The sequence below is a fragment of the Cottoperca gobio genome, chromosome 24, assembly GCF_900634415.1.
Source record: "Cottoperca gobio chromosome 24, fCotGob3.1, whole genome shotgun sequence".
NCBI classification, from domain to species: domain Eukaryota; kingdom Metazoa; phylum Chordata; class Actinopteri; order Perciformes; family Bovichtidae; genus Cottoperca; species Cottoperca gobio.
This window is the reverse complement of record NC_041378.1, coordinates 9,106,205-9,122,402: the sequence shown is the minus strand read 5'-3', so window position 1 is coordinate 9,122,402 and position 16,198 is coordinate 9,106,205. Positions and strand designations below refer to the sequence as shown.

At 42.9% G+C, this 16,198-nt stretch overlaps 1 protein-coding gene across 2 annotated transcripts in view; it reads right to left on the bottom strand.

Annotated features, from left to right (window-relative positions):
* Window positions 1-16,198, bottom strand: part of LOC115029000 (tyrosine-protein phosphatase non-receptor type 14-like) — a 37,208-nt gene that overhangs the window by 11,855 nt on the left and 9,155 nt on the right. The window contains exons 1-11 of one of the 2 annotated variants that reach the window (XM_029462998.1): window positions 14,630-14,749; window positions 13,973-14,374; window positions 11,396-11,571; window positions 3,482-3,579; window positions 1,998-2,065; window positions 1,429-1,499; window positions 1,216-1,303; window positions 1,005-1,093; window positions 790-877; window positions 424-506; window positions 181-241 (exon numbers count right to left, since the gene is read on the bottom strand). In XM_029462998.1, coding sequence (XP_029318858.1) covers window positions 181-241; window positions 424-506; window positions 790-877; window positions 1,005-1,093; window positions 1,216-1,303; window positions 1,429-1,499; window positions 1,998-2,065; window positions 3,482-3,579; window positions 11,396-11,571; window positions 13,973-14,146 — 996 coding nt within the window. In that variant the 5' untranslated portion in view covers window positions 14,147-14,374; window positions 14,630-14,749. Of the gene's footprint in view, window positions 1-180; window positions 242-423; window positions 507-789; window positions 878-1,004; window positions 1,094-1,215; window positions 1,304-1,428; window positions 1,500-1,997; window positions 2,066-3,481; window positions 3,580-11,395; window positions 11,572-13,972; window positions 14,375-14,629; window positions 14,750-16,198 lie in introns of those variants that run through there. The other variant, XM_029462997.1, reaches the window with a different exon arrangement.

Sequence of the window (16,198 nt, the reverse complement as noted above, 5' to 3'; positions counted from 1 at the left end):
AATTAAGTGCTGCCCTGAGTGGGAGAGCAGGGTCAAATCTCTAACCACAGCCATTTCTGTCTTCACTCCCAAATTGTCCATCTGTCCCCTGACTTCTGGTCTCATTTATACATTGTGTCACTAAGCAATAACCAATGATAATGAACCACATCAAAGCAAGTCAAATGCTATTGACAGTACCAAAGACAGGCGGTGGGTCCAGGTGGGTCTTCTCCTGATTGGTGCAGGTGAGTGAGTAGGCCTAAAGAGACACAAATGTAGCAGATGATTCACAAACTCTGTATCACCAGTTCAAGATTATACAATTTGTTTAGTTTTTTTACATAACCTTCAAAAAGGTTGGTGAGCTCTATTTTAAACATTAAATGACAGATAATACTGGATGTATAAGTGTAACGGCCTTCAGCTGGCCTCGGCACTCACTCTGCGCAGATCTTGTTCTGTTTGTAGAATTTGTGTCTGGCCGTGAAAAGACGAGCGATGTACTTGGCCATTTCCATATCCTCCTGCAGATACAAGCACAGAGAGAGAGAAAAACATTAATATTTTTAAATTAACATAGCGGTTGTATTTATAGAAAATCAAGACCCTGTATTTTCTGCGTGCAACGATATCTCGGAATGTGTTTGTGCTTTTTGTTTAACTTTCCACTAGAAAACCTTGTATAAAGTGTGTGTGTGTGTGTGTGTGTGTGTGTGTGTGTGTGTGTGTGTGTGTGTGTGTGTGTGTGTGTGTGTGTGTGTGTGTGTGTGTGTGTGTACTGAGACCCCCTGCAGACACAACACTCACCATGTGAAAAATGATGGTGTCGTCTCTGCTTGTTATCTCCACTGTGATGGCTGACTTGTTGTGCGCAATGGTACCGATGTCCTTCCACCTGTCACACACGGAAACACAAACAAATGCACACAAGGATTGAATATTCCCACACAAAATTCACAATATTTATTGCATATTCATTCATTTATATTATAGATACATTTGACAGAGGGTGGGGGGCTTACTTGTGGAGCATGATGGATCTGCCATTTCTGTGTTTGACAAACACCCCGATGAAGGACACACCAATGAAAATATCGTTGGTGTAGTTGTCCTGTGGAAGAGGGTTGAACATCATAAGGACAAGTGAAGTCTTCTTAAAATCAAAGGAATTGGCACTCTGCAGAGGTGTGTGTGTCTGTGTAGGAGCCTGGGGGTGATATGTTATTTATCTACCTTGGCAGGAAAGCTCTCCTGCCCAAAGCCGTCCAGTTTTTCAACCTCCTTGATGTACAGCAGCTCTGCTTCAGCGGTCTGCATTCGACTGGAAAGTACAGACAATGTTAACACCTGGTACTTTGCAAATTAACTTATTGTCTGTAACTCTTTTTCCTCACTCTTTTTCACATGTGCGCACATGTACAAACACTATAAAAAATAAAGCTGTACCAGCGACTCTTGTGCTCTTTAGCGACTTTCTGGGTCCACTCCTCCAGCACCTCGTCTCCATTAGGCCAGTTCTGAGAGAGAGAGAGAGAGAGAGAGAGAGAGAGAGAGAGAGAGAGAGAGAGAGAGAGAGAGAGAGAGAGAGAGAGAGAGAGAGAGAGAGAAACAAGTGAGTCAGCAAACAAGATATAGAGGAGGTGAAAAGCCAAATAAAAGGTAAGAGAAGCAACAGGTGGTGGAGGTTTAATGACAGAGAGATGGCAAGGTAAAGAAAAAGTCGGTCACTCTCTTTCTCTACCCTGTCTAACAGTTTTGCAGCTAAACTGTAGTCAATGGTGTAGCAATGAACAACAGGTAGCTGGCAATGTAACATAGTGTTCCATTAATGTAATTGGTATCTACTAGATCTTTATCTTACTCTTGCTCATTTGTTTTCTATGTTCTGCCCTGTCAATCAGGTATGCAGAGGGAGGAGGAACACATGTGACACAAGAATGTGTGCCTTCAGGCAACACACAGAGACACACAGAGACATACGCATATATTTTAACAGTGAAGGTTTGAGGACTCACCACTGGGAAGAGCACGTACTCCCTGAGAAAGTCCTGAGACATGAACTGAGTGAAGTCTCCAAAATCAGCTAGAAAATACAAACACATTTATCATATTTTAGGTTAAGAAAAACCCCAATGTGAGCCCATTTTCATGTTTATAAATGAACACTTACAAAATGACATTACCTGGAATGTATTGTCTTTTGTTGTGGTTATATATATATATAGGCCTATAGGCTATATATAGTCTATATACATATATATATATATATATATATATATATATATATATATATATATAGACTATATATATATATAGACTATATATATATATATATATGTTTTTTTGGCCTTCATCTTAAAGGTTGTATCTACGTAGTTCATAAGATATGGTTAAACCTTATTCATTCCTAAGGAAATGTTTGGGCCAAAGATGCTAACACAAGAATGTCGGGAGGTTATTTATTTTTCTCCATAAAGTTATACAATTGCCCTTTATTTCACCAGTAAAAATTTGATCTAAGTAACATATTTTGATCTTAAAACTGTTAACCGTTAAATTGATAAGTAGTAAAAATGTTGCCCCATTTGTTTTCTTTTTAATGTAGGTCAATGCTTTTATTTTTCCAAGTTTTTGGAGCGTTATATAAAATTCTTAGGAAAGAAATGGAGACAGTGGCCACATTAGGGAAGAAAAAATAATAGAATTTTTCTGCTTTGGCTAATAGTCTTTGATTCAGAGTATCCACAAGCTACTTGTTAGCTTAATTAGCTAACAAGTAGCTGATTAGTAAGCTAGTTAAGCTGCTTGTTAGTTAATTATGCTAACAAGTAGCTTAACTAGCTAACTAATCAGTTACAGAGTGACTTGTTCCTTGTATCTACTCAAGAATTTGTGCACCTTATTGTTAAGTGTTACAAAAATAAATGTCTACAGCACACCAGTAATGTTCCCACCTGCACACCCTATCCATAACATTTCCAGATAGGGCCTGTGAGTGCATCCTAAGTACTGTTCTGCTGTCTGTCGGACAAAAGGAGGTGTAGCAGAGGATCCTCCACTCCCGTCAGATAAGGGTCTTCCTGATGCTACTAAAGCTAACCTTGGAACTAGCGATAAGCTAACTGTCTGTTTACATTCTCCCTGAAACACAGACAGCACCCAGGAACAAGACAGAGGAGATGGTGTGTGTGTGTGTGTGTGTGTGTGTGTGTGTGTGTGTGTGTGTGTGTGTGTGTGTGTGTGTGTGTGTGTGTGTGTGTATGTGTGTGTGTGTGTGTGTGTTTGTGTGCGTGTGCGTGTGCGTGTGTGTTGACTGATACCATAGGAACTCAAGTGGACTGGGCTCTTCCAGTGGTATGCAGCCATATTAGGTAGTGAAGTCAAGATGACCTGAGAAAGTGTGAGTTTGTGCTAACTCTTTCTCTCTTGTGCTGCCTGTCTCCCTCTGGTAGATTATTCACATGAGATGTTTGTTCGTGCATGTGTGTGTGTGTCTTACCTTGTACTGCTAGGCCCGCTAGTCTGATCCCCTGCTCTACTGTGCAGTGGAGACGTCCGTCCAACACCTCCTTCTTCACCTGCAGGTAATACTGATACCTAGAGAGAGAGAGAAAGTGTTATTCAGATGAGATGCTGGAGAGTGACACTGGTGTTGCAAATGTTTTATGACGAGAAATAGTTTTTAGCCACGCCAGCAGCTAGCAGGCTCTGGGGAAGGCAAAATCGGTCTGTTCGTCAGTCCATCACTTTGGTCCAGACTGAAATATCTCAACAGCTATTGTATGAATTGTGATGCGATTTTGTACATGGTGTCCAGTGGATAAATCCTTATGACTGCCGGTGATTCGGTGAACCTTTCCTCTAGCGCCACCATAGCGTTGACATTTTTGTTTCATAGAGAAATGTCTGAATAACTACTGGATGAATTGATATTAGATTTTGTAGTGGCATTCATGTCCATGTAACACCTTTGGTGAGCTCCAGGCTTTTCATGTTACACCACCATCAGGACAACAACTGTAATTTGTAGTACATGGGTTTATATCTAAATACCTTCAAAACTTAAAACATTCCATCAGTTTTATTTTAAGTGCTATTTAGCAGAGGTTAGTATGCTAATATGCTAAATTACAACCGTGAACATGAGTATTATACTTGCTACACAACAGCATGTTAGCACTTTCACTGTGAACATGTTAGCATTCTGAGATTTAGCTGTGCCTAAGCAAAGCTGAGCTGCTGGCATGACTGTAGACTCTTCAGTCTTTGCTCAGACTGCATACCATAGCCTTTCTACCCGCTTAACTGTACACAGAAACTGACATAGTGGGTGGTAGCATAGGCACTCTTAGCTTTCAGAAACTCACCAGAATTGGGTTGGTGGTTAATGTTAGCCACACTGTCTCTGAACACCACTTACATAAAATCGAGTAGGAAAACATGATGGGTTTCAGTTCAACGCATTGATCCAAAGAAAGTAAGAAAAGCTGTGCTCAAGGCGTTGCACATTAGCAACTGAAGGATTGCAAACATCCAAAGAGACACAACAGAGAGACGTATTCTTCTGCATCTGGTTCATGCAACAGAAAGTATGCGTCAAAACAGTATTGGCAACAGCATTAGTCGTTTAAAACAATGCCAAAGAAGTCTGTTGCAGAATCCAAATGGAGGAATGAGTGAATCACCACTATTTGAAATACCAGTGACTCATTTCTGACTTGAGAGGAATGCCAAATGTATACCAGTAAGGGCCAAATAATACGATTTTATAGGTCTGTAAATTCTCAGCTCACAGCGGGCTTGTTACATGGAGCTGATGCTAATAAGGACTGAGTTTAATCTTAGGTATGACCAAAACAAGCTGGACAAAAGAGGAGTATTATAATTGCTGTGTGAATGTGAGGCAAACTGGGGACTCTGCACTGTGGTTTTGGGCAGTGGTGGTTTTGCCAAGTGTAAGCCGATATGATGACACAGTTGAGATTGTTGAGCCCACTTGCAGCCTTCACATAATGTGGTAAAAAAAAGTCCCCAAACCAAGAGGCTGAAATACACTGAGCTCCTCGAGTTTCTGAGCTCCTTTTGTCCACTTTTAGCCGCGGTCCAACTGGATGTTTGTCTTTTGGAGAATGGAGTGGCCACACAGGAGGAAAGAGAGAATTGTCAGGGTGACCGGGCTTAGCTGCGTAAAAACTTGCACACCGTTTCCTGTTTGTTGCCATGGTGACCACCAGCTGAGTCTTTCCAATGTGGGCTGTGAGACACCTTTTCTGACGTTCACACAGACACACACACACACACACACACACACACACAGAAAGCTGTGAGTGGAAGCGTACGATACGCATGCCAGAGTACACAAACTTCTATGTGGGAACCACTGAGCTATACATGCTTAGTCATTCACTCAGTCTCCCTCTCTCTCACACTCCAACACACACACACACACACACACACACTTTTGAGTTAATCCCTCAATTCCTACATTTTCTTTCCTCCTCTGTCATCTCAGTTGTAACACTAGCGCTCACCAATCCTCCACTGTTTAGCGCCGTCTGAACTATTAATTCACCCTCATAGTTTCAGAGTTTCATCCTTTATGTTATTTACATCTTTCATGTTCATATTCACATATTCTCTCCCCCTCTACTTCTTCTTGTTCTTTTCTTTTTTGAGCTCCACTCAGCATACTCCCAGGCCTATAATCTGACCCCGCCCTCTTCCCTCACCCTGTCATTACACACGTTGGCTAAGCTGCCATTCCGTTCCCGTGGCAACCCCCTAATTAGCCAACCCCAACTGCCGCGGCTGCAGCGAGGGAGGAGCCTGATGCGGTGTGGATGGGGGAGGGGGGGGAGCTCGCAGGACACAAAAACCTTCAAATGATTGTGGACTTTGTTTTTACAAACTCCCCATGTTTTCCCAGCGCTCTCCATATGGGGTCTGTGGAAATGTTGAGGTTGACAGTGGTTGGTTCTCATTCTGAGGTTCGATAGTAAAAACACTATGGTGTTTATATATATACATATGCGAAGCCGGCGGTTGAAATAACTATCAACAAGTGAAAGCGTGACAGTGAAAGGTAGTAAAGAGAAGTTCCAGAGCGCTCCTCATGACATTACACACACAAAAATAACTTTTAGGCTTTTCAACCCTAAAACAAACCTTTGTCTACTTGTGAACCCCGTAGAACCAGTTCAACCAAAGAGTGAAAGATACAGACATTTTAAGAAAGTCTAAAATATCTGAAAATATAAAGTCTTAAAATATAAACCCAATAAGCACAATTATCCACATAGCAGCACAACTAGGGCTGGGCATTGGGAGGATAAATTATCAGACAATAAAGCACTTATGCATCACAGTTACTAAGTTAAACATGAGTGGGCAAGGTTTGATTTATAGTCTCAAATGAAACAACAATTATTTTGTCAATGTTTTTCCTTTCCTTTATTGGCTCACTTCTGATACATTTGTCCTGCATAATTATAGTGTAACCACTGAAATATGCAAAGCTGTTGGCTAATTTGTTGGTTCAACTTCCAGTTAGATGTCATTTGTTGTTGTAGCAACTGTCAAGTTTATAGCTTAAAACAACATTGACAGGCGTCTGGGAAATGTTTGTGTTTTAAATGATGCTAGCCACATGTAAAGTCCACATGCTGCATACTGAAGGATTCAATTACAGGAAGATGTACATCCATTTAAAACATTGTAAAAAACTCACTCGAAGTTCATGTCCCAGTATTTAAATTGACGGAGCAAGCTAGGAGTAGGGCCTACGACATATTGGCTGTTCACCTAGTGCTTTTGTAGGTGGAGGAAAACAGAACATATTCGAGATAGTTTTATGGCCCAGCCCTTCTACATACTACTAGGAAGTAAGTAAGAAAATGTCTTAATGTAATTCGGGTGAATCTATTCTTTGAATTGAGAGTCTTTAAAAGAGTAAATCTAAGACCATCACTCGTAAGCCTACGTGGCACACACCTGGCACGTACGTCAGAATGACATCACTATGCTGTAATAACAGGTGAATGTACAAACGTAGACATGAGGTAGAGATTTCCTCACTTAAGAGTTACTTGTGACTTCCACCATGGCAGAGTGCTCTGCTGGCACTCCGGGCAGCCACACAAGCACAAAGGGCCCTTTATTTGCCCACGCATGTTCAAGCCCCGCTCAAGACATGCTGCCAGATGTCCAAGTGGCCCGGACAACAAGCCTGCGAGCATATGTTCATGCATGCATGCATGAATGTGTGTGTGTGTGTGTACATATGCTTCAACCCCTCCTCCTCTGTAGTGGTATGACCCTGTCCACCCCCTCAACCCTGGATGGGTCCAGACGGCTTGTGTAGGAGGCAGGAGGATTTCACTTTGAAATGTGTTGAATCAGCAAAGGGAACAACAGAGTACAGCTGTGTGTGTGTGTGTGTGTGTGTGTGTGTGTGTGTGTGTGTGTGTGTGTGATAACTAGCTGAATAATGGTAGGATTTCAAGGCTGTTGGTGTTGTCAGCCTTGGGGGCTGCTGAGGCCAGCTGGCCTCGCTCCGGTCAACAGCTCTCTGTTTAGGTTCCTCACTTTCTCTGTCTGGGCCACTTTGCCCCTCCTTCATATCACTGAGACAGAAGCCAAAGAAGGCTTCAACCACACACACCCGCTGCAAGATGCGTGTGTGGTAAAATGGATAAAATCCAATAGAGGTAGGTAGTATATTGGAGGCAGTCTGGGATTAGTGCAAGAAGCATTTTAGGGGTCAAACATGGTGCAACTGACTCTGGATGGAACACGCACCACACACACCAAAGCAGTCCACACAATGTGGTTATGACCAGTAATGCAAGTATGGCATTACTCTGATTTATATGTTTACATGGGCGACCTAAAAAGGACTCTTCTAGCTAAAAATGCACCCTACAGATTCTGTTACAAAGTCAAAGTTCAACTTCAAACCCAATCTTTTGCTACTGTGGTTCTGCTTGTGGCCATCTTGGTGAGAATATAGCTATAAAAGTATGCTCTGAAGCATTGTTTTCTATCAGCTTCAACACCGAAGAACATGTCCAAAGATGTGTGGTGAAAAAGCCACTTCAAGCACGGAAAGTTTGTTTGTATTTTAGAGAATGTCTGGAGAAGAGTGAAACATCTTGTCAGCAAAAATATCTTCAACATGAATCTTGTGTGTTGCAAAACACGGTAAAAACTCAAGTTAAGTTTTTACAATTACATAATCTGACAATTATGTTGAACTCTACAAAGTGTATCTTGCAGCAATAAATGCAGCTATGAGCATAATTGCATAAACATAACGGAGAACAGTGTTTACATGGGCTCCAGCTTTCTTGCATTACAGCCTTAATTGCTTGATAATTCGATTATTGGTGTGAATGTGTTGCCAGCAAGCACATGCACACACACACACGCACATACATACTTTAGCCCCCTGCTTTTGGTAATTTTCACAGCTGCATGGATAGAGGAAGAGAGGGAAGCAGAAACAGATGAATGGATGGACGGGAAGAGAGGGAGATCTAGTATCAGGTTACACATCAGTCAAACACTGAACTTCAAAGATCTGACCACAATATAAAACTCACATTACTTTCCCAGTAAATCTCATTTACTCTGAGGAGGCAGAGTCAACACTCTGTCTTTCTGGTTTCTGGCAACACGATAAGATGAAATTATTTTTAAAAAAACAAGTCATCTTGTTTTTTTTCTTTTCTTACAAAGCATGTTAAACCAATGACATCTCAGTTGGTAAAAAAAACAAAAACATTTCAAGGTCAGTAACAAACGAATCCACTAAATCCTACTCTTTCTTTACTCACAAGCACAAACATACTTTTCTATGCTGACTCATACATATGTGTAACTTCAGAAACAGAAACGCGGGTACAGAGATTAAACCACATAAATAACATAAGTACACATAAGTACAAAACCCAAAATCAAACTTTTACTTTCTCTGTCACCACTTGTCTTCCTCTTTGCCTCTGTCATACTTTCTCCAAATCCTGCCCTTCCCCCGTCCATTAGACCAGGTGTGTAGAAAAAACAAAGATCTGCTTCACTGGATCTGACCCAAATCAACCTCAACCCAATAAATGATCAGGGCCATCAGTTGTAATTGTTATCATTCCCACACTGATTGATGTTCTCAAAGGAAAGTACAGAGAGTACAAGAGCAAAGGATGCTTTTAAAGATTTCTTTATACCCTTGATAAGGACTAGGTAATTAAAAAAGTGTGTTTTGAACTTCATCAAAAAAAGTTGTGAAGATTCTTTTCAACTCGATGTAAAGAAAAACGGGGATGGGGCTTTAAGAAAAAGCTTGCCTCGGGGAGCGTGTATGTTCTTACAATGTGGCGTATTGTGACTAACTCTTCTGACAGGGCTGCAGCTGGCTTCTCAGAGGATTCTTGGGGGGAATGTGTGAGGTGTGTGAGGTGAGTGTGTGTGTGTGTGTGTGTGTGTGTGTGTGTGTGTGTGTGTGTGTGTGTGTGTGTATGTGTGTTTTGTAAACCAGACATCTCCCCCCCCCCCTTTACCCCCAGCACTTCTGCTGGGAGGAATGTGTGGTCCGCCTCCTACGCTGGACGGCTGTGCCAACATTCCTGACAAACAAAAAAAAAGAGAAAGAGGGAGAGAGAAAGGAGGACGAAGGGACGAAGAGAAAGAGAGTAAAAATGTGGGACTGGAGTGATGTGGAGATCTGCTCTTGATAAAAAGGAGTAGGGGTGACACTATGTAGACGGATTGTAAGAGAAAGAGAGGGGGCTTGAGAAAAAGAGGCGACCATTGTTCCCTAAATTGCCCCTAAGGCCCCATCATAACCCCTTCAACCCCATAACACACACACACACACACACACACACACACACACACACACACACACACACACACACACACACACACACACACACACACACACACACACACACACACACACACACACAAAGCCCACAGGGGTTTCCTGGAATACCATTGCTTTACCAGAGCAGATCGTGGCTTCTGTGCAGCGAACCTGCAGACACACACACACACACACACACACACACACACACTACACACACACACACACTCTATCAACAACACACACACACACACATTGAGAGTATGAGGCCGGTCACTGATACATGATGATTTAATTATTTTTTATGTAAGCACAGAAACAGCATGTCCAGTCCTGCCCCTTTAAAAAGCGAGCAAACCCAACAGCGTAAATGGTTAACACACTTTCACACACATTCTCTCACACACACACACACACACACACACACACACACACACACACACAGACATTAAAACTAACTCTAGTATCAAAACATCTAGCTGTGACCTGCAATCGACCTTTCCCACAACCAGCGAAGCAGAAGTTGCAAATTCACCAGCTCTGTGCGAGGCAGACCTGTATAGTGTGTCTGTGTGTGAGAGTGAGAAGAAATCTGAGATGGCAGACTGTCCACTACACACTGACCCCTGGATGCCCCTTTCACAGCTAGCTAACGTGCTCGTTCACACTCTTTGTCACACACATGCACACACACGGCGGGTGATAATCAGACTGAAATGACATCAATGTCAGGCGTAGATGAGATTGACATCCACGCCTGTTGCCATTTTTCTGTCACTATTTTTCACGAATGTAACTAACTAGCTGGCTAAGTAGGGAGATGACAGCCCCATTTGAGAGAGCAGCTCACACATGGTCTGCCAACACTGTTCAGAGACTGCGACACATATCGTTCATTTAAAAATCATGATCATTAAAAGACAATCAAGTGTGTGTCTAATGTGCACTGTCCTGTAACTCTAAAACTGTAGAAAGTTAAATTCATCATCAGAGGACACATTGCTGAACAAATCAGATATGCGAGAAGCTGATTCAGAGGTCTGGAACAACAGTAAATGTACCTGTCTGTAACCAAATGTATTCAAAGACCACGCAGAAGATTCATCGCACACAACTTCCTTTTCTTCCCATGCCATCAATCAACGTCAGTATGACACTGTTACCATGGCTGATGTCTGATAGTGACACACTGTTTGAGTTGTGTTCCTAACCCCTCAATGACAATATTCACATGATATGTAGCTGTGTTTATGGAGCCAAATTAAAATGATGTTTTATCTAAACCAAAGGACATATGAAAAAAGGCACAAAAGATAATGAAACTAACAAACTAACAATGCTACATGGAACATGTAAGGCTACATTTTCCACATATATTCCACAGCACGCATAACATTTACTATATTTCATGTACAGTAAGTCACATGGACATATTACAGAAAAGAAAATGAGAAATTAGTGGTGGAAAAGATTGTCGTAGTTGCAACTGAAATTTGAGACGCGTGTCTGACAGTTGCACGCTGTACGGTAAGTGGTGTTAGGAGACTCTCTTACCTGGTGGCTTCTTGCTCCAGTCGGGAAACACTGGGCACGTAGAACATGACTCCGAAGAAGAGCAGTGGTTCATTGCCAAACTTGTCCAGCTGCTTCTTGAGCGGTTTCTCCAGCTCCACCCAGCGATGGGCCGGGGCCTGGGTCTTCCCTAGGAACCACAGCCCGAAATAATGGGTCTGGAGTCGGGGGAGAGACGGAGGGAAGAGGTCAGTGTGGTGCAAAGGGTCATGGGATGGAGATGACGGAAAAAGGAAACAGGACAAAAAGGAGGTGGGATAAGGAGAAAGCAAAGAAACAATAAATTGCGTAAACTGTATGCAGAGAGATTAGGAGGCGTAAGAAATAGCTCAGGGAAACGGAGGAAGTTAATGGGAGAGACAAAGTATTGGGGTGGGATATAGAGGATTTGGCGGGATACAGAGAAATGTGTTGGCGAGGGAAATGGGAAATTAGTAGAAAAATACATTGGGGACAACTGATCAGAGCAGAGAGAAGATTAATAAGCAGCTGAAATACAGCTGAGCACATATCGCTCCATCAAATCTGATCAAACCTTTCCCCCTCAGTGAAACATAAATATTAGACCGGACCCATTGCCAGTAAGATTACCCTGGGGAAAAGGAAACAGAAAATGATCGTATCTCACTAAATCGAAATTAAAACTATGTCCCTGGCCCTGGCCCTAGAAATGGATATGCTATTTAAAAATGAAACATAATTCAGCTGAATAAACAACATTCAGAGATAACGACACAGGCCTTTTCAAGTGGAAGACTTAATCCTAAACATGCTGGTCTAAACCAGAGTGAATATTAGAATATTGATTTGCTATGCGACGGTTACTTGAAGGCTATACATCCTGGATTCTATGGATCTCGGTGCAGGTTTCAACATCCTGCGATTTGCAACTAAAGATCGTTCCCTGTAACGTTCATTTTGACACGTTCCACTTATCAAAACAAACTCTATACTTGCAACCCATGCATGGCCATGCCAGGGCCTTGTAAGACTTGCACATTTAACTTGGAAGAGACATTTGTGAAACATGACTCTGTTGCCATTTGCGATCTGTGTGTAGCATTCCCAAACAACTATTGTGAAACGGGCCCTTTGACCTGCATTTAGCCCTCATACTACTAACGGCTAACCATGTACTTTGACACACAAGGACGTTTTATTGTTGCGTGTGTGTGTGTGTGTGAGTGTGTCTGTGTGTCATATCACAAAGAGGTAAGCACACCTACTCTACTGTAATAAAAGTTGTAAAGCTGCAGCTGCTAGAGCAGAAACACACACACTCAAGGCCTCAGGTACAGCAACAAAGATGAAGACAACTAATTCAGACACACACACACACACACACACACACACACACAGTTCTGAGATGGCGTGCATGCACGGGGGCAGACGGCGGCTTAAGCTGAGGCGTCACATCACCTTATTTATAACATCACTGACACCTGGCAAATACCACAACACTATGTGAGAACGCAAAGTACACCGCCCATCTCTCTCACTTTGTCAGCAGCTCCAGCTGGCGCAGACACACAGTTGAACACACATATTCATCAAACTCAATCAGTCGTCAACCACACACACACACATTCTTTCTCCGATCTGTGAACAAACGGCCCTGCTTTCACACGCAAAACAACTCCAGGTACAAACAATAAGCCCCGTGCAAAGCTACGTACATGTGTGAGTTAAACCTCGGTGAAGGAAATGTAAAGAAAATTAGGGGACAGAAAGAAAAGGATGAAAGAAAACACACAGAGAAAGCATGGACAGAAGTAGAGGGGGGGGAGTGGGACAGGGGGATGAGCAGAATCTCTTTCTTCTGCAGAGAAAAGAGGACAGAGGTAGCCACGCTTCGTTAGAGACAGACAAGGACCCTGCAGGAGAGAGACGGCACAGGGCAGGGAGACACACACAGGGTGTGGGGAGAGACGCGTGGCCATCACACACACACACACAGACACAGACACACACACACACACACACACAGAAATTGCATTATGCATTCATAAATGAGTGAAAGTTTGAGATCCATATATTGTTTTTTTCTGTGTATGCTTGATTTGGTGATTACCAGGGGAAAGGTGATTTAACAATACATACTGTGAGGTATGAATTTGTCTTTTGTCAGACATATTGCCATTTACATTGTGGACAATTGTGATGACGTATTTTGATTTGTCAGGGATTTTTCATCACTGGATTCACCCAAAAAATCAATATTGTGAAACAAATTTACATATACTGTGATTTTCTTCTCCATATTGCCCAGCCCTGCTAACTGTAGTATGTATGTGTTGTATTTTCTATCAACATTTGATACCTTTACAATTACATCAATTGTATGTCGTCAAAATGTCAAAGTGTCCCTCTTGATACGTGCATCTGCAAGGTTAGGTTATCTTGCCTTTATGTGTTAAAGAAATGATTACAGAAACTGTAAAAATCAACATTTTGTACTTTTGCTTAGATCAAACAAACCTCCAAAAATGTCCAAATATCAGCGTATATATGGGTTTAATACGAGCATGTACGTGGGTCACATAATATAAGACTCCTCACCTCCCGTAGCTCCAGTCTTTGGGCCACCGCCTCCAGACATTCTTGTCCCGTACTCTCCACAGACAGAGTGCATTCAATCACATTGCTGTCTAGCAGGCGAATTCGTGTCACAAAGTAGTTCTTGCTCAGGACGTTGTAGCGCCGTGTGCGCCGCAGCTTCAGCCGGAAGGGCATGGCTGGCTGGAGGTCACAGCTGAGTCAAAGGTCAAAAGTCACTTGGGAGCAAGCAAGCGGAGAGAGGGGTGGGCAGGCTCTATGACCTGGCCGCTGCCCTCCTCACTCTCGCACGACGCCAGCCACACCACCGGGTGGAAAGATGCACCCTGGCAAGGCGCTGGCCCATTCCCAAAGATGTCTGGAGAGGAGGAGGAGGACGATGAGGAGGAGGAGGATGAACGGGTGCTGCAGGGAGAGATGAAAAAGAGGAGGATTAGTCAATAACAAGAAACTCTTTAAAAATATCTACAGATAGTTTTCATGGAGTCTTTTTAAACTCTGACATTTGAGCCCACGGGAATGCCAAAACTACACGCTGCTCTAATCAGTAAACATTCTAACCTTATTGAATCTTCCCACATCATATTCCACCATATTATCGGCCTGCCCACCTCCCATAAACAAGCAGAAACAGAAAACAGCTGAAGTGTGCAGAATCACCGGCGATAACAGCAGCAGCAGCGATGCTACGATGTTAGCAGAGGCAGGAATCGGACAGTAGCAGACAGCTTTATCCTATAGTTATGGCAGCTGCGCTCTCTCCAGCCCCATGAGGCCCAGTGTTGGGCAAAGCTGGGAGACAGAGGCAGAGATGTAAGGCTATGGATGAATGGACATCAAACAGCCGAGCGCAGACATCCATCTGAACCCGGCAGCTGGCTTTGAGGAACTAATGGAGCTTCTAAGTCTCATATCTGCCTGTGTGGGAGGCCTTTCCTTTCCTTTTTATCTCCCCTCTCCCTCCCTCTCTGCCCCGACAGCAGCACAGTGCCAGACATTCAAGCGTACAGTGTTGTAGTGTGTAAGATCACACACATGCGGTGGTGGCACAGATGCTTTCACAGACGCGCCGTTTGTCAGCTACTGCCACTAAACAGAAAATGTCAATGCATGCAGTCAATAAGAAACTCATAAAACTGTTAATTACTGCAACAAAAGTGCAACATTATGAGGAAGACAAGGCAAAACACACACGCACACGCACACACACACACAGAGACTGTGGTTTTAAGGTTGAGACAGGTCTTTGGGGAACACTTTGAACACATCTCTGGGTTAGTCTTCAGTTCTTAGCTTTCATGTCTGTGATGAGGACAGAGCTTTGAAGTAAAGCGCACACAAACACAAGCATATTTACTATATTTATATAGTCACACCTGTAGTATGTTGTTGTATATATTAGTGTACGCAACACCGGGAGGCAAACCTAAGGAACTTTTCTCTCAGGTTATAAGGGATAGTGCTGGTGTTGTCAACGGGAATTCTTTCAGATAGCTAAATGCAGCGTAATTTCAAGGGTGGTGGCCACTTTGTAGCCTTGTTAGACAGGAACACCACCACAAAACCAAAAAAACATCTCCACACCTCCTAAGCAGGGAAGAAACAACCTCTTCTCCATACAAAAACAATGAGAAAAGTCACGATAAAAGTCTGACAAAACTTATACAAAAACTAATAGCAATAACAGAAAAATGCATTAAAAATAGAAAAGAAAAATGGAAGAAAAATGGATGCAAGGAGGAGGAAAAAAAACACAAACGGAAGAATGGAAAGACCAAAATACAGCACGACAATGCTCCAGTGATCAGGAGAGGAGAAAAAGGGGGGGAGGAGTAGAGAGGGAGAAGGAGGAGGAGTAAAGATGGAGTAGATGTGTTGCTTCTTGTCCCGGGCTCTGGCAATGTGCTGTTGATAGTCAGCTTGGACCCTGGCCCAGATTCCTCTCTACCCTGACTGGAAAAACAGAGCACACCTGACACAAGTATGCACTACAAGGAAGGAAAGTGTGCGTGTGTGTGCGTGTGTGTGCGTGTGTTCGGTGTGTGTGCGTGACAAGGCTGAGTGCGCGGGAGAGAAAAGACACAAGCGAGCGAGTCTTGAATGAAAGAGCTACAAACTGCTGACTTACAGCCATGTTGTTTGGTACGATCTGAATCACACTTGTCTTTTGTAAAAGCCGTGCCCCTTTGGAAGCCGTAACACATTCCTTACTCCTGAATCGCTCTGAGA